The sequence below is a fragment of the Zootermopsis nevadensis genome, unplaced genomic scaffold (genome assembly GCF_977971745.1).
Source record: "Zootermopsis nevadensis isolate Lab colony 2312 unplaced genomic scaffold, Znev_1.0 Znev_ptg000012l, whole genome shotgun sequence".
Lineage (NCBI taxonomy): Eukaryota > Metazoa > Arthropoda > Insecta > Blattodea > Termopsidae > Zootermopsis > Zootermopsis nevadensis.
This window is the reverse complement of record NW_028259144.1, coordinates 14,321,264-14,339,376: the sequence shown is the minus strand read 5'-3', so window position 1 is coordinate 14,339,376 and position 18,113 is coordinate 14,321,264. Positions and strand designations below refer to the sequence as shown.

Sequence of the window (18,113 nt, the reverse complement as noted above, 5' to 3'; positions counted from 1 at the left end):
ATATTTAAAGCTTGGTTTTATTGTAGCCCCTGGCAGTGAACTATCGCCACCTGCCTTTGTGTGTAATATGTTCCGAAGTTCTTTCAAATGACGCTATGAAACCGTCCAAACTGGCTCCTCATTTGTATTCGAAGCATAGAGATTTCACTGATAAGCCACTGGACTTTTTTAAAAGATTACGTGACCAGATGAAACTTCAGAAAAGTCAAATGAAAACGATGACGACTAGTGACATGTCGCTGCTTAAAGCGTCTTACTTAGTTGCTCTTCGAATAGCTAAAACGAAAAAACCGTTTACTATTGGTGAGGAGTTAGTACAGCCTTGCATCTTAGATATCGTACAAGAAATTTTGGGTCCTCAAGCCACTAAAAAAGTAGAGGCTATACCGCTTTCGGACACCACTATTCAGAGGAGAATTGTTGACATGGCCATCGATATTGAAAAGCAAGTTGTAGAGGGGATAAAGAAATCGAGATGTTTCGCGATCCAACTTGATGAATCAACTGACGTGAGTAACCATGCTATCCTACTTTGCTTCGTGAGGTATAGTGAAGATGAAGACTTAAGGGAAGACCTTCTTTGTTGCCTTGATTTACCTGGACGGACCACTAGTTCAGAGATATTTAATACTCTTGATGAGTATTTTCAAGCACAGGGCTTAGACTGGAGCAAATGTGTTGGTGTGTGTACGGACGGTGCTGCGAGCATGACTGGTCGTCGCTCAGGAGTAGTTGCGAAAATAAAGGAAGTCGCGCACCCAGAAGTTTTGTTCACTCACTGTATGATCCACCGGCAGCATCTAGCTGCAAAGAAGCTTTCTACTGAACTAAACACTGTGGTGAATGACGCTGTGAAGATCATTAACGAAATTCATAGTCGAGCTACGAACTCGAGGCTGTTCACGACACTGTGTGAGAGTATGGACTCACATCACCAACATCTCCTACTCCATGCAGAAGTGAGATGGTTATCGAGAGGAAGAGTTCTTGCACGCCCGTTCGAACTGAGGGAAGAAGTAAAGCAGTTTCTGCGAGAGCGAAAATCTGACCTAGTAGAGCCTTTATTGAATGAGGAATGGATGGCTAAGCTTGCGTATATGGCGGACATATTTAACCTTATGAACGAACTTAATATTTCTCTTCAGGGGTCTTGTACGAATATTTTTACACTAAGAAATAAAATAGATGCGTTCAAAAAGAAGCTGGCTCTTTGGGATAGTCGCGTACAAGAGGAAGATATAGAAATGTTTCCACTTTTGGGAGAATTTTTGAATGCTGCTGATATCAACCAGAAAGTCATATTCAACATAATAAGCCAACATTTAAGAGCGTTAGCTGAAAACTTTAATAATTATTTCCCTGAAAATGAAGATCCACGTAAAGGTAACCTCTGGATTAATAATCCCTTTTTGGAAGATATAAAATCATGCGCACTTGATCCCCGTGAGAAAGAAAAACTGATCGAGTTGTCTTCTGATGTCACTCTGGTGTCCAGACATAAAATGCAATCATTGCCTCAATTTTGGATATTCCTCGATAAAGAATATCCATCTCTGAGTTATAAAGCTATCAAATTGTTGGTCGTTTTTTCGACTTCCTATTTGTGTGAAAAGACTTTTTAGCTATGTCAGTAATAAAAACCAAACAGAGAAATCGATTTGATGTTAATCCAGCGCTTCGTCCCTCAGAAACAACGCTGCAACCACGTATATCAAATTTGTTTACAAAGAAGCAGCAGCAGATGTCGCACTAACCAACAATTGTAATTTTATAACATTAAATTTAATAAATAAAATTCTATCTACATTGGTTGTTATTTCTGGCTGACGCCGGTCCGCGAAATATTTCTCCTATTTTCGCCGGGCCGCGGGTGTTAAAAGGTTGAAGACCACTGCTCTAAAGCATCAGCATAGCTGTAATGCACTTGGGGGAGGAAACGATAGTAGCAAAGGGCTGCAAACTTCTGCTGGATACGTTCCAGTTTGTTGGCATCAGTAATCGTAATAGAATTCCAAACGACCGAGGCGTACTCGAGCTTGGATCTAACTAAGGTTACATATAACATATACAGGCAATCGAGAGAAGAGAATGAAAAGGTTAATGTGCGAACAAGACCCAGCAACTTAATACAATGTGAAAATATGTGGTCAACATGGTTGTGAAATTGGAGCTTGGAGTCAAAAAATATTCCCAGGTCTTTAATAGTGTCGGTACGTGTTATGGAGGACTGAAAAAGTTTGTAATCAAAGAAAAAAGTAGTGGTTTTCCTGGAGAAGGAAATTACTGTAGTTTTACTAATATTGAGTTTCATGTGCACCAACCTTGTACCGAGTCAATGTCAGTTTGAAGTTCATTGCAGTCGGGAGATTTAATGGCACGAAAAATTTTGATATCATCAGCGAAAAGAAGGCATTTAGAATGATTAATTACTTGGCATATGTCATCAATAAACAAGTTGAAAAGTAGAGGACCCAAAACAGATCCCTGTGGAACACCAGAGAGGACCACAAAAGGAGACGAAAGAGTTCCAGAAACGCGAACCTGGGACTGTCTGTTGGTTAAGTAACTACGAAACCAGTGTACATAACCATCAGAGAGTCCAAAAGCACTGAGCTTGTTGAGTAATAGATTATGAGGGACAAGATCAAATGCACTGCTAAGATCAAAATAAACAGTATCAGCTTGACCCTGGGAGCCAACTATTGGATTAATAAAATCAAGATAGGTTACGAGATTAGTAACTGTAGATTTAGATTTAGTAAAACCATGCTGACAAGGATTTAATTTACACTTTATGTAATGTGAGATATGATCATAAATAACAAGTTCAAATAATTTGGAAAAAGTATTAAGTATAGAAATGGGTAGGTAGTTACTAACAGTGGCAGAGTTACCTTTTTTTAAAAACAGGAACTACTGCTGCCTGTTTCCATAAAATAGGGAAATAATTCTGCGTTAAACTTATATTGAAGATGTGCTTGAGAACAGGAACAAAGATCTCCGAACAAACCTTTATAACAAAGCTAGGAATGTCATCAAGTCCGACAGATTTGGAAGGTCTCAGACGACGAATTGCTTTACAAATGTCCAATTCGGAGAAAGGGGCTAAAGACAAGAAGTCAGAGGACTCCACAGGGGAAGGGGATACGCCTAAAGAGGTACTGTAGACCGACTGAAAATGCTTAGCAAATGCATCGGCAACAGAATGGGGTTCAGCCAAATGAGTGCCGTTAACCTCAAGCTGAATACAGGTGGAATTTCTTTTTCTACGTGACGCCACGTATTTCCAAAATTGCTTGGGTTGCGACTTTAAATTGTCGTCAATCGACTTCAACCAAATATGTCTGTCAGACTTGATTGTAGCCTTTACTAGCTTGCGATAGAAGGAAAATTTACTATAAAAATAATCAGAGTTATTCTTTTTAAAACGTCTGTAAAAGAAATCTTTCTTCCAGATGTAGTACCGTAAGGCACTCGAAAACCAGTGAGGGAATTTTGAATTTCTGATATACCCGCGGGGAATAGCCTTATCCTTGGATAAATAATGATGTTATTACAGCAAGAACAAAATTAAAAAAATTATATGATCTTTACATTCAAAGTAAGATTCAGGAACATAGAGACAAGTATGAAATATATAAAAAGGAATATAATGTAATAAAAAATGCAAAAGCAAACTACATCCAGCACATTATAACTAGTGCAAATAACACTCCTAGTGTATTGTGGAAATTTGTAAATAGAGAAAGAGGTTCTTTAAATAATGCATTGACTTGCAATATTCACCTGCAAGCAGGAAATGAAACAGTTACAAGCCCGCGCAGAATACGTAATATTTTTAATGGTACTTTTTTAGAAACTGTAAGTAAACTCATACTTGATAATAACTGACAATTATGTACAATTCTCTGCTAGCGATATTCTATAATTGCAGGTCATTATTGATAATAATATAATGACAAGAAAAATTATACAGTAAACTGAGACAAAAAAGGTGAATGAATCACTGGGGCCTACGTCCAAGAAGCCTAAAGTTTAATTTGTGAACATTTGGAATTATCTCTATTTGAGCAATTTTTTAAAGAAATACTCTTATTGCTGCCTTCCTTTACTGATCAATTCTTCTTCTTATTCTTTTAAGAGTCTTTTATTCCTTACCTGCATAAAATTTTAAGATCATGTGAAAATATCCCATATGTGCTTCCTACATAATTAACTATCCATTGCATTAAAATGGTCTAATATCTGATAATACAAATTTAACAATCCCATTCTTTATAAGTACAAACATCAGAATTTACTACATCTTGATATAGATAAACATGTTTCTAATTATAAAATATAGACTATTAGAATTTCATAAGTATTTTTCTTTCCAACCGCTGATGACTTAATGGTGAATGTGATCCTGTAATTTTGTGCCATGCCTGTGGAGGAGTGGAAGACTGCATACCTATTTGGTATTGTGAAGAATCTGTGACAGGCGTCTGAAGCATTCTAGTTCTTTCTTTAGGCCTCGAAGGAAGAGGACTGGACCATCTGAAAGTTACAAGACATATAATTAAAATGTTTTACCTTCTTAATGTCCATTGACAAATTCTGTCCACCATTTCCACTTCTTTGTAATTCAACTTTATTTTCCATAGACATTTAGTTTAAAATTTGAAAAACATGTCTTCTTGTTGATGAAAGACTCGGGTTACAAGCCGCGTCAGGTGGCTGAATGGTGAATAGACCATATCTTCTGCCAACGTTTCAAAAACAACCCCTGCTCTCATCCTCAAGGCTGCTGCGTAACAAATCTGAACCCTGAGGATGAGAACAGCGATTTCTCTCAAAATGTTGACAGAAAATATGGTTCATTCACCATTCAGCCATCTGACATGGCTTGTAACCTGAGAGTCTATCATGAAAGCTTCACTTTATACATGTCTTCTTCTTATTATCCATATGCACATATGAGAAACTCTTCTCTGACAAAAAGGAGTTTTAAGAAACTTTCTGTGTTTATCGAAATACAAGAAAAATCTTAAATCAATTTAACAATCAGAAACTTCAAAGTGGAACATAACAGAAAAATTATTAAAGCTAAAACCATTCTCTTGTAAGCATAATTACACAATTTAACAATCCATTTCCACATCAACATTCCAAACAAGATATTTACTATTTAGTTTGAAAGTGAAAACAGATGAAATACTATGGATGGCTAGGAACGTGTTCATAATTCTTTTTTTAAATTTAATTAATATTGTGTACAAAGATAATACAAATTCAAACAATGGACAACAAATCAAATTAAACTTGTACACTTCATGCAACATAGAGTACTATGGATTGTCCATGAAAAATGCAGTACATACAAAAATTGAATGTTAAATTTTTTGGGAACCATGGTCAGAAAATAAAAGTTGGAATTATCGTAAATGTAATTTTGATTTAATACTAACTAATTTTATTTACATTAGACACATTACTTACTTGGCTCTCACACTTTCAGAGTACAGCAAAACCAAATGTCGCCATCTATAAATGTTAGGATATTCTATAGGGTCTATATTTAAGCCATCCAATGCCTGCATTACAGTGGCATCCAACTTGGTAGGTGAGTCACTAGAAAAAAATATTATATTTAAATAAGACTATTTTGTGCTCATATACTTAGTATTCTGGGTTGTGATTCTGGGCACTCTTTAAGGTGGTTACAGATTTTTCATCATTAGATCTAAATGTTGCTAACCACATATAAGACTACATGGCAGCACAGGCGTTTGAAAATTACAAGATGAGGAAACAACAAAACACAGTTTCTTGCAATCATTACCACTTTAAGTGATTAAAATTTTACTGTCTACAAAAATAAGGTAATAATTAGTGTGTTTGGGTACTTCACTGTCAGATATAGATTTCATGAACGACGAACTGCTGACCAGGCAAATATGAATTCTATGCAGCTGGCAAAAAAACTTTCCCCAACATTTTGGTTAAATAAATGTAGCAGTAGTAGTGGGTAGACAAATTATTCTACTCTTTGCTTCATGTGACATTCAGTATTTACCCTTGTATAAAAACATCTGGCCATTCGTCTGGTGTTAACATTTCAGCGTCGTCATCGTCATCATCATCATCATCATCGCAGTATGAATGTACTTCATTTCTGCTGAGTTTTTCAGGTGTTGATGGTGGTGTGAAATATTCTTCATCATCATCATCATCATCATCATCTGGAATACAAATAAAACTCACATGCATAAGACATGATCTGTTAGAGGCTACCATCTATACATTTCATAAAATTATATGGTCTATGGTCTATAATCATCTTCCAAATTCACACAAAGAACTAATATTAAAACAGAATTTATCAACACACAGCATTTGAAATTACACATGAATGAATATGTTGGTGTGCAAATAAGTTACTTCAAGAAGATTTCTGTCTTCTGGGTTGTTGCGCTGTGTAGTATGGTCGATGTTAACCAACGTTTCAGGGGTCATACTGTGGTCTGTCATCCTCTGATGACGGAGGCAGTATGAAATCAGCAGAACAACCCAGATGGCAGAAAGCTTCATACTCACAGCTGTGAAAACCTTAAATCTTACAAGTTACTTCAAATTTGCAAACTAGTAATAGAAATACATTCATCAGCCAATGCTACATAATAAAGAAATATTCTGACCAGTTAAAAGTGTAATGTCTTCACTTCTGAGTCCAGTAAAGTCCTGGGTCAGAGGTAATTGCCAGAATATACCAAAGAACTCAGAGAAATATATGTCTCACTGTTACTTTGTGACAATGCCCTGGAAATGAACCAAGGCCTCTGAAGTAAAAGAGGCGCTATGAGCATGATATATCATGAAAAATGTAGGCTACCAAATACAAGAGATCATGCTCATCATCATAAATACATGGAAATACATTTAAGAGAAGTCTAAAGGTTTTTGATGAAGATGCATCATTAAACTGACACAACAGTGTACATTATCCATCGTCTAGTAAATATAGACGATGGATAATATCCAAGGAAATTTTTTATTCAAATGACTCTTCACCATCGTCAAGAAGTTTTAGATTTGATACATACAACCTAACAGTTTCACCTAATGATGGAAGCAGAGCATGCTTCTGAAACATGGGTGTTTTAAATTTACAGATGAAGGTAACTGTCGAATAACACACATCAGTTTAACATCTTCAAGGAAGTTCCTTTGCGCTTCGAACTGTATCCAGTTACAGTATTTAATTATGTAGCACACTGCCTTCCTTATTCCTCCCCTGCCAAATCCACAGAGGAGGAGCCCTTTCTTGCTTCAGCACCATACCCCTTAATCTATTCTCTTAACGCTCGATGATCTACAACAGGTTTTCCCAACCTGGTATCTGTGCCCTGCCCACATTTTTTAATAATGTACCATGATAAATTAATTTTTCCTGTGTGAAGATTCCTGTCTTCTGGGTTGTTGCTCCATGTAGTCTGGTAGAAGTTTACTAACATTTCAGAGGTGCGATGATGGAGGTAGCAAATACTTCTGAAACGCCTGTAAACTTCTACCAGACTATACACGGTGCAACAACCCAGAAGACAGGCATCTTCATACTCACTGCCATATGAAAATAAAATCTCACTAATTTTAAGTGATTAATAAAACCAACATCAACAAATTTACAAATACAATTATTTAATATGTGGAACTGTTGGTGTTAGTACAATTTTCAATAAACTAACATGAAAGTTAAAATTGTTGTCAGTTACAATATGTAGCCCCTAAGTCAATAAGAAAGGATAAATGTAATTCCAGGGTCTTCAAAGGTTGATAATCCATGCTTTACATCACATGGCAATAGACAGGGAGAAAAATAATGACACTTAGTTTCTCTGTACTATTATAAAATGAGGACCACATATTTTCTGAGAATATTCACACCACATATATCTGAAATTGTATGGACAGTAACAGGTGTAAACTGAGTTTCATATTACATCAACAAACATGGCAAATTTTATGAAATTATTATATTAAATATTTGCAATATTTCTTGTTATCACTCAACAGTGCCAAATGAAAAATATTCTTTATTTTCAGGATACTGCACTACTATAATTCCAAATAAATTCCAGAATTTTCTGGCCATAAATTTTGTAGATGGAGATAATTTTCCTGGTTGTCCATGTGTTCAAATCCTTATCTGTAACAGGGCTGCAATGTATAAAATTTAGAACATAGAACACAGCACTAGATTTATAACATTTCCATTATTTAAATACAGAAATTAATCTTCTCTATAATTAAAGCCTCATGCTTTAGAGGAAACCAAAAATTAATGGAACATGTTTCTGATCTGTGCATGATTTCTATTATTAATTCCCCACCCAAATTTAGGGGATCGATTTTACGTGTTTGTCAGAACCCCTACATTCTGTAAATTACAACTAGTCCCTTCAGGTCTTTATACAAGGCTAGTCTAAATGATGTTCCCGATTTGAAACACATGTTACTCACGTTTAATGAAATTCAGATGCACAAAATTGGTACCGATGGAAAGAGAAACTCTCCAAGTTTATGTTGGTATACTTCGCGGCCGCATAGTAACACTGTTCGCCGCCAGGGGCGATATGACAGAAAATTACTGCCATCGAAGGCAGAGGAGCCTTTTGTGTCCTGGATTTACACATTCACCGGACTTGACGCCCTGTGATTTTTTTCTGTAGGAGTTCATCAAAGATAGTATTCGTACCACCCTCACCACAGACCTTGCCACCAGCCATTACAGCAATCGATCATGATATGCTGCAACGTGTCTGGGAGGAACTCGACTACAGGCTGGATGTGTGCCGAGTTACCAAGGGGGCTCGCATTGAACACCTCTGATGTACTGAAACAAAACTTGGAGAGTTTCTCTTTCCATTGGTACCAATTTTGTGCATCAGAATTTCATTCAACGTATTATTTCTTTCATATCGTGAACATCACTTAGACTAGCCCTGTATTCCACTAAATCAGGGGTCCTCACCCTTTTTCGCTGGCATACCACTAATTCTAATTTAACACACTAAATGTACCACTAACCAAATTCGTTCATGGAAATCTTATTTATGTTAATATTATCTTCTGCTTTTCTTACTTAGTTCGCATACCACAGGTTGAGAAACGCTGTAATATACAATATTCAGTCTCCAGCACTTATATTAGCATAAATTTCCATTTTAAAAAGACATCTACATAAAAACACGGATCAGAAATCTTACCTTCTGAAAACTCACCACCTGATGATATGTATGTCATTTTATGTAACTTATTAGTTTCTGAATTATATGTCTGTCTCTTTTTAAAGCTGCTCACTTTCAGATTACAGTGTGTTTCATGAATGGAACCTTCCATCTCACTAATTCTTGTACTATCACACTGCTGGTCAGAATCTAGTGGAAAGTACATAATTAATTAGCTTCATTATTTATTATAATGTACAATATGCTAATAGGATCAACAATAATGAATATGAGGAAGGAGATGAATTGTAACAGTAATTATATTGTCTAAAATCCCCTGAGTGTCACAGAAGAAGAATAGAATGCAATGGTATTTACAGCATTCACAGCACCATCTACACAAGTAAAATATTGGTACTGCTAAAAATCTCTCTTTAGACATTCTAAACTTATCAAGGACAAATTGATTCTTCAAACTCCAGTCACTGGAAACCCTAACACTTGATGGACTTATGTTTTCAAGAAAGAGACCAGTATATGCAACGAGTATAGGCGTGAATGGATAAAAATTTGATTTGTTACAAAGGTCGCTCAGTTACATTTGGGAGTGTCAAAGTCTTCAACCTACATCACACGAACTGATTCCAACAAAAAATCTGTAATTCTCCTGCTTCATATTTGGGGCATATGATTTAAATCTTAGCCTGCAGACTAGTTATCCTAAGGTTTTTCATGGTTTTACTCAGGTCTTCCCTGCAAATTCTGGGATCAGACCATGTCCACCTTCTTCCATATCCTTTCAATTCATTATTCATTACTCATCTCATCTCTTGATGCTAAGTAATCTGAACTACTGACAGTATCATTAAATAAACCACAAATAAATACATACATAAACAATTTTTAGTCACATTCAGCATTTACTTCCTTTAGTTCAGAGGTTCAAATAATGAAGAATTATCACTAGATGGAACTAAAATGGTGATGGATATATATTTATTTGCAGTGCTTTGTTAATCCCCGAGTATCACTACATTTTTAAGGTGGAATAAAGGTACGTTACATAAACTAATGTAATTTTTACAAATAATAAATAAAATTAAATTCTACAGACCAACACACCATGACATATATCTTATGCAAACAACGTAACAAATATGCATGAGTCAAAAACTCACCATTATCTTCTACAAATGTAAGTCGTCTTGTAATTCCATCTGATGAAGATTGTGTGTTAGCTTTGTCAGATGTATACCGCACATGATTTCTCTTGAAGGACCAACCTTTCCTAGCATTTCTCATAAAATTATGATTTTGTCTGAAGCATAAGCACTGTGAAGCATCAGACCAAATCCTCATACATTCTTCTTCTGTTCGGACATGGATATCTTTCTTAGCACCACTGGTTTTGTCTGTGTCTTTATCATTTTCTTCTATTTCTAAGGCGCAAAGAATATACTCGGCAATACATTTTACCTGATTACGTTCACAATTGGTTTTTCTTTGGTGTTCAGCATACGCATGTGCATCACGGTAACATATGCTCACATCATCCTCTTCATCTGAATAAGAACATGACATTGGGGAAACTGTAGATTGAAGATCAGACACAACAAATTCCAGTTCATCACTAGTAAGCTCAATAAGCTTTGCTGCTACGATTACGGCGATTCGAGAGTGAACGAGATTAAAATCGACAGATACGAATCTGTCGTCATCTTTAAAACTGCTGACAAGATCTTGCAGATGCCTAATTTCTGGATGAAGCATGTCAGGCACTGAATCACTAACCTGTACATTACGACCAACAACCGCGAGTCCATCAAACATTCGTTTAGCGAACACACAACAAGATTTTTCTACACATAAGAATGGGCTAAGACCTGGATTCAACAGAGTTTCACCTTCCATGCCAGCATTTGCATCCACTTTTCGATGACTGTACACATTTGATTTGGTCTTAAACGCATTCTCTACTAGTGGTTTAACTGGACTAGTGTCCGACAGACTGCACGCTTTAAAAGCAAGGCACAGATTTGACACTGGACTAATCTCATCATCAACTGACTGATTTTCACTATACTCTGTTAAAGATGATACACAACCATTCACTACACATTCTGAACTATCATAACACTCCTTGGTTGAATATGGTTTCTGTGCAGCCTCCTGAAATCTGTTCTTGAGATAAGCCTCAAGTTTCTGAAGCCCATCCTCAGAGGCCAAATTTGTAAATGTATCAAGAAATGGCCAATATTCATTCCAACCAACCCTGAATTCCTGAGCCAGGTCCCTGTAAGAAATCACAGGCACAAAATATTTATACTTTCGGGCAAAGTAAAGCAGATATTTTCTTCCTTTGCCTTATGCTTCATGGTCAAAATTTTCTTTGGCCAATAACATCAAGCTACTAACTGAAACTGTTTGAGCAGGACACCATTCTACTACCAAAACAAATATACTAATATTATTTCATGTGAAAATAGTAAAAACATTTTCTTGCATCCAATTATTTTTATATGGAAAAACTGAGGAACACTGTCAACAAAACTGAATGAATGATAAGAGGCAGAGAAACAGCATAAAGTAGAATAAAACACGCATCTAAATACAGAAAGATAAAATGGAAGGAAAGAATAAATGGCTTTGTAATTTACCATCAACAATGCTTGATATTACTTATGATTGGCTGATGTGTGAGTAGTGGAGTCAGCATTTTCCTGTCTCGTGAGGTTCTAAATTTTAAAATGTATACATTCAGTAACAGTAACATATCATTTTGCTTCATAATCTAAACTTCATTTGAAATTACATATGCACAATATTCGGTTTTAGAGGTTAACTGGGACGTGCAAGGCTAAAGGTTCATATGGGGCACCAAATACTCTTGCCCTTTCTCAGGTCATAGTGCATGTTATCTTATAATACATAAGAATATAACTGTTTGTTGAGTAAAATAATTTCTATATTTGAAACTCTGACTTCAAGAACCACTTAGATTTGGGCAAACAGTGTCTCACTACAGCAAAGTGAAAGAAACATAAGCTTGAAGTCGTCCGTATCTCCCACCTGCCAACTCTTTCTAATCCTTTCTCAACATCCAGCAGTCTAAATGCATGACAACTCAGACTTCCTCTATATGCCTGTCTGCAGGCATTCTGGTTTGGAGTCCGAGGCATCCGAGGAGGAGTCTTCCACTTCTTCCGGAACACGACTGCTTTCTCATGATTCATTGGTCCTGCATAAGCCCGGATTTCCATTCTTCCATTAAGTGGATCAGATTTTAATACCTGATGAATAAACAAATTAGAAACATTTTAGAACAAACACTAAATTAATAGAATGACGTCTCCTCTGATGATGAGCCATGTTTGTATGAAGTTAATTTTCTGCATTTCACAGACTGTGTCTGCCTCCAACACCAGAGACTGACAGGTTGATTTGATTGGTGATTGGGTGGGTGTAGTATAGATATATATGCACTGTCAGCTCATGGAGTCCAGTCTCCTTGACCAAGAATAGACCAGGGGGATAACAGTAGGTGGTGCATGGTGATCACCCTACCTAAAAGACCACAGCCCCTAGATTGTTTCCTATAGAACTGAAAACTGAAATGCAAAGACAAACAAAAATAACAAGAAATAAATTCAGAAGGCATTAAAAATATAATAAAGTCAAGATACAATTAAATAATGGAAAACAGCTATTAAGCACATAAAAACAGAACATCTACAAAAAAACTCAAAAAAGCTTTAATCAAGGTGTTTTGAGAGGAACACATTTAAACTGTACTCTTCGGTGCGAGGCAATATGATGACGAAAAAAAAAATTGTGACAAAACATTTCACGTTAAGTAAAAGATTTTACAAACTGTTATATTTGATAGTTTTGGTTACATATGAAGTACACACACAATACATGAGACAGAACACATAAACCTCCTAGCATCCATCAAATAAGCAGTGTGTGGGGTCTAAACATGGTAACAGAAGTAACTGTCAACATTCCCGCTAGAAATGAATCTCCAGACAACCTGTGAACACCCTGAATTGTCTCAGCTTCACTTTGCAATTGACACTTTGTCAACTACGTGCTCTTATATGAGAGAATTCTCTGACTAATTTAAATTTCTCGACAGGAACCTGCATAGTGAATACATGTGTAAAAACAATTTATTACCAACCAGAGGGCAAGCAGGAGAGAATGGATCACCAACAGTAGGCTGTACAGAATTATCCTCCGATCTAAGTACAGGAACATAAAACATGCCATCCAGTAAATTTGACAGTTTTTGCCTTAGACTTTCATCTGGAGAGGAAACACGACTGCAGATAACCTGGAAAAAAAAGAAGAAGGAGAAATCATGAGTATGGTAAGTAAGATAGAAATAACGTTATGTACATATAACGGGTTTCAGGAAGTAGCCACATTATTTTAATTGTTTCAGCTATGTAAAATGCTACATCTCAGCAAGCAGACTGGTCCTCTGGCAGCACTCCACATTTGTATTAGGGAGGTTAGCTAGTTTGAATCTTGACCAGTCTAATGACTATCTGGATTGTCATTTTTCTGTTTGTGAGTCTCTCCAGGCAATTTCATGGAACTGACATAAGCCATGACAGATTCTTATCTATTCACAATTCATAATTATCGTCACATCACATTCAATTATATAAAATTTCTAAACTTTAAAATGGAATCATATACTGTAGAGTATTTATAATTTCATCATCACTGACATCTCTAAACACTTTATGCAAAGTGTAGAGAAAAAAAGGTTTATAAGCACGTAAATGAGATCCTTGGTAAAACTCTAAAAGAAAGGCCTTCACAAATTATTACAAAAAATATTTTAAAATGTCAATGTGCTAAATACTTTATTATATAATCAATTTAATTTTTTATGAAAATCAATAACACTGGGTGTGAACTAAATTTCTGGGTTATATGATCACTTTTTTAACAAACTGAGAAATATTTTGGACCAACTAACTCGAAGGTAGAGGACTTTTCCTTAAAAATTTCTGTCATTCAAATAGTCAAAATATTCCCTCATTTCATGGAATTTGATGGGCCCTCACTTTTTCATATAATACTTTTGACCAACTTCCACCTATGCCTTGACCTCTTGTCCTACAGTTTCCCAAACAAAACTTTGTACATATTTCTTGATTCTCCCATCATACTACATTCCCAACCAATCACATTCTTCTTAGTTGAAGCACAAAGAATAACATAAACATTTTATACCAAGTACTCACTCCTGAAGAATACTGTGATGTATATATGATAATGAAAATACATGTTACTTGCATCTCTTGGTGTTTGTCCATATTTATTCCTCACATGTCTATCACATTGTGGATAAGACACCAATACATCTACAACTGAAACAGCTCCTAATTTAACTGCAAAATGTATTGGAGTCTCATTGAGGGCCTTATCAGGAGTATTCAGGTAAAGATCCAACAAGATACGAGCTCGGTCCTGACAGTTGGCAGCATCATCATCTCCATACAGCAACTGAATAAATGCAACATTGCTCACTGTCTGTAGAATTAGATCACATATTTGTGCGTCACAAGCCTTGGCTGCTACATGCATTGCGTTATACCGTGAGCCTTCCTAAACCCAGAAAAGACAAAGAAACAGTAAATAAATTATTTAAATTTGATCATCTGTCATGTAAATGTGCAGTAATAGTGATTAAATATCACTTATGAATAATAACTGACAATTATGTACAATTCTCTGCTAGCGATATTCTATAATTGCATGTCATTATTGATAATGAATAGATTATTCACTTTTACCATAATATAAATATTACCAATAAGACTGTCAGGCAGAACAAAGCATAATGATTTATAAGTTTATAGGGTAAATTACAGCTAACGTAAAATAAATAAATAATATATAAATAAAAGACTGTGACACATCTTACTGTAGTTCCCGGTGGAATTAAGGTTGAAAGAACCCAGAAAAAATGGTAAATCCCCATAAGAGTTGAAATCAAAGAAGAACATGGATGTTCTTCTCTGTTTTACATTTGGATCTCAAGATAAATGTCAAAGAACAACATTGACTTTTATTTTAATAAAAATGCACAGCAAAGCACACTCCAGTTCAAACACTGCTGCTTGCTGGGAAAATCTTGAATATTGTGTCCTCAATATTTTCTTTGATTTATTTTATGCACTTTGTCTTTCAAGCTACCCCATAAATAAAAATCACACAGTGTGAGGTCTGGGAAACAAGTTGGTCATAAACTTTCATTAATACATTTTTCACCAAACATGTCAGTTATTGTGGACACAGAGTTATCGGTTGTGTTCACCTTCACTGAATCCTGCTAAAAGTAACCATACACTTTCTTTTTTTCTGTTAACTTAAGGAAAATCCTTTTCAAAATCTAATTAACATAACTTCCTGAGTGAAGACTATCCATAAAAGAAAAACTGAGACAATTATTCACCATACACTGATTCCACACCAAACACCAACTTCTGGATGTTGAAGCAGAATATAATGAAGGACTCCAGGGTATTTTGAGCACCAGAATCAGTTATTTTGTGTGTTCATGTGTCCAATTAAGTAAATACAAGGCTTTGTCAGTAAAAAACAGTACTTGTGGGTCAGTGAATCTTCATTCATTGTCTGCATAAACCAGTTGCAAAAATGTATTATTATACCTGGGTCTCGTGGTTGTTACAGAAAAAGGTGAAGTTTCATTAAGTTTATAGCAGTTATTGCTGAGAAGACCGAAACATCATATTGCTAGACTAGATATATCAGTGATTTCTTGACAAATGCTCTAATCTTGCAATAGTATAATCAAGTTTCTCTTCTCTTTATTTTCTTATGCAATTCTAACCCATTCTTTTGAATGTATTAATGAAACCTTGGAGAAGTATCAACAACAGATAATTTTTGTTTTAAGTTCTCAGTGATATATACATAAGCTAAATTGCTTTTTTACATAATTATCCAAATACAAAATAACAACTCTGTATCTTGAACACACAAATAACAGAGGGGAAAAAAACCATTACTCATGCCAGTTTTCATAACCCTATCTTAACCCATGGACTTAAATTTTTTAACAAGCTTTGGTTTCTCTATATATCACCCATACAAGAGCCTGGATTTCATTTAGTCATTCATAGATGGCTCCCAACTACACATATAAAAATAAAAGAAACACCTAACTTCAAAATCCCTGCTTCTGATGCTGACTCTTAATGTTGTGAAACCATTTTATTGCACAGAATGTTTTGGTAGGGCAGTCTGATTTATTTTTTGTGTATCAAAAGAGCATTAAAATCAGAGATGACCGAGTTAGGAATTCTATGTAGAATACTAGCACATACATTTCAAAACTATTTACAAGAAAGCAATCTGCATACCTGAAGAATAGCTGGAGTATCTCCACTGCTCACTAGGTAGCGAGGATTATCCCAGATGGTGGTTCTGAATGTGTGAGCGTCACCACATTCTATCAATTTCCTCAGCCAAACCAAGTCCTGCGATTTAGGTGCTCTAAAAGGACTTGATTTTTCTCCTGTTACAGGACTGCTGGTTTTTGAGTTCTCTGATAACATACATAGGGGAACTACAATTTCAGGTTGTTGAACTGCAAATTCCGCAGCCTCCTGTCTTGTCTTAAAGGAATTAAACCTTGCTTCCTTGTACTTCTTCACAATTTTCAGTGCTTCTGATTTGTCATTATAGACATGCAGAGTGTCTGAAAAATGAAGCAAAAATGTTTATATATACAAATGCTGCATAAATCTGTCAATGGAAATTCAACAGACTGTAATTACCTATTTTACATCCAAAAGAAAATAATTAAAATAACGACAGGTTTTAAAAGCAGAGGCTCTTGTAGAAAATTAGTTAGAAAATTTTCTACACTTTCATTTGCAAGTGAATAAATACTCTCCTTACTATCATTTATGGTGAAAAACTTGGACAAATTTCAAAGAAATAAATATGCACACAATTTAAACATAAGATGTAAATATGACCTTCAAATGCCAAATCCTAACCTCACTACATATCAAAAAGGAGTATATTATACAGGTATCAAGTCATTCAATAATCTTCCACATACAATTAAGAGTTTAAATCATGATATCAAAGTAATCAAGTCTGCATTACCTCTTAACTCACTCCTACTCTGTAGATGATTTTACCTCTGTTGACAATTCTTAACCTTTAGGTATATCTATATGTAAATAAGGTTTCGTATCAAGATTTCAGGTTTCACAGCGGTGAGAATGAAGATTTCTGTCTTCTGGATTGTTGTGCCATGTACTTTAGTTCTTGTATTTAAAATTCATAAGTTCATATTATTATCCGTGGAATGTAAATAAACTATATCTACAATTCAAAATCTTAAAACTAACTTTCGAATGCATATTCATTTACTACTTACCATCAGATTCCAAGACGTCACCAGGTATATTTACACCGTAATACATTTCTTCAGAATTAGCAGTATCACAATATTTTTGTTTCGAAATTGGCGCGTCCTTCACAGATAAAACGTTGCGTTTAAATATAGAAACCTACTGTAACATAACTTTCATAAAACAAGAACTTCAAAGGAGTCAAAGTAGGAAGACGTTACATCAAAGCAGAAGCTTTATAAAACTCGAATTCAACTGTTTTTCCGTTATGATGCAATTACTAATACCAACCACAGAGACCTACCAACCTCGGGATGATAGACGCAATTTCACGGACTGTAAAATGCTGTTATTATCTGTGATAGTATATACATCATGCCTGATGAAATATAAGGTTCTCACGGCTTGAGTGCAAATGGTTCAGTTCTTGGGCATTCATATGCTAATGGAGGATGTAGTACAGGAGCTTATAAAAGTGTGAAGGAGTGAATTA

General features: G+C 35.4%; 2 protein-coding genes across 3 annotated transcripts in view; both read right to left on the bottom strand.

Moving 5' to 3' along the window:
- LOC147874011 (ankyrin repeat and LEM domain-containing protein 2 homolog) overlaps positions 1–13,611 on the bottom strand; it is a 29,310-nt gene extending 15,699 nt beyond the window's left edge. The window contains exons 1-7 of one of the 2 annotated variants that reach the window (XM_087348081.1): positions 13,393–13,611; positions 12,279–12,499; positions 10,388–11,502; positions 9,249–9,419; positions 6,059–6,224; positions 5,482–5,613; positions 4,454–4,539 (exon numbers count right to left, since the gene is read on the bottom strand). In XM_087348081.1, the coding sequence (XP_087204207.1) occupies positions 4,454–4,539; positions 5,482–5,613; positions 6,059–6,224; positions 9,249–9,419; positions 10,388–11,502; positions 12,279–12,499; positions 13,393–13,476 (1,975 nt within the window). In that variant the 5' untranslated portion in view covers positions 13,477–13,611. The remainder of the gene's footprint in view (positions 1–4,453; positions 4,540–5,481; positions 5,614–6,058; positions 6,225–9,248; positions 9,420–10,387; positions 11,503–12,278; positions 12,500–13,392) is intronic. The other variant, XM_087348082.1, reaches the window with a different exon arrangement.
- A 663-nt stretch (positions 13,612–14,274) lies between these two features.
- On the bottom strand, positions 14,275–17,922 carry LOC147874010 (ankyrin repeat and LEM domain-containing protein 2-like). The gene is made up of 3 exons (XM_087348084.1): positions 17,647–17,922; positions 16,616–16,953; positions 14,275–14,834 (listed from the first exon to the last, which is right to left on the bottom strand). Exons 1-3 carry the CDS (start codon positions 17,690–17,692, stop codon positions 14,454–14,456), a joined length of 765 nt encoding a protein of 254 aa, XP_087204210.1. The 5' UTR covers positions 17,693–17,922; the 3' UTR covers positions 14,275–14,453.
- Between the last annotated feature and the right edge of the window lie 191 nt (positions 17,923–18,113).